The 854-nt window shown below is 43.9% G+C and overlaps 1 protein-coding gene across 1 annotated transcript; it reads right to left on the bottom strand.

The window, feature by feature from the left end:
• Window positions 1-319: 319 nt before the first annotated feature.
• Tsp_14759 (conserved hypothetical protein) lies at window positions 320-722 on the bottom strand (the record flags this gene model as incomplete). The annotated part of the gene is made up of 2 exons (XM_003367286.1): window positions 320-595; window positions 624-722. Coding segments are annotated over 2 exons (375 nt in total), but the record flags the coding sequence as incomplete, so codon positions are not given.
• Window positions 723-854: the final 132 nt, after the last annotated feature.

Raw genomic sequence — 854 nt, 5'->3', positions numbered from 1 at the left:
GTGGTGGATTCAGAGAAAGAGAGAACAGTGCGACTATTCAACGGCACCACACTGTGCGTCCCCATACATCTATTATTTTGCACAATTAAGCACAAAAAAGGACGATCATGTTGAAAAATTGAACAGCACTCCATAAAGAAGTACAGTTCATTTTCATTAACACTTTCATTTCGCCTTCGACTGTTCAATGAAAAACGTCAACGACTCGCGTGCCTACTGAACTCCTTGGTCCGTGTTTCAAGACGGGTCGGATGGGAGGCTAACATTGACGCCACCGATATAAGAAAACACATTGAGCGCCGATTGCAAATAAAGTCCATCAAACACACATTTGAATTCCGTTACGCACGGTAGTCAGATCAATTACATTCATAATTGACTTTTTTCCCGACGTACCAGACAAATCGTGAGCCGAAACCCACGAACGCAACGGAACCAACAGACCCATTACAATTGAACGCAGAACAATGCTTTTCATCTTGTCAACAACAACATTCATCCAAAAGATGCGGCAATGGCACGGGCAATTGAGACAAAAGCAAAACTTTTCATCACAATTACCTCCTTCCACAAGCCGCGGTTTATGGTTCCGTTGCTTTTTAAAAACAACAAAACAGCATTACTGGTCGGGCAGCAAAAACATTTTGCGAAACGTTGCTCCGTGACGCTGATTCGACCAAAAGTGCACCCGTGGCGTAAAATTCCAAATCCAAAAGAAAATCCTACACCAAACAAGTTTTGCCAAAAAATTCATTCCCCCAACGAAACCCCCCCGACGAACTGATTTTTGGGTCAAAATTTGGCACCCGTCAGCCTTCCCATCTCGTTTTTGCCCTGCTGCGAACCGGTTTTCC

The sequence above is a fragment of the Trichinella spiralis genome (genome assembly GCF_000181795.1).
Source record: "Trichinella spiralis strain ISS 195 chromosome Unknown Scfld4524, whole genome shotgun sequence".
In the NCBI taxonomy this organism is placed as follows: domain Eukaryota; kingdom Metazoa; phylum Nematoda; class Enoplea; order Trichinellida; family Trichinellidae; genus Trichinella; species Trichinella spiralis.
Note: the sequence above shows the minus strand (reverse complement) of the source record. Positions and strands in the feature narration are given on the sequence as shown.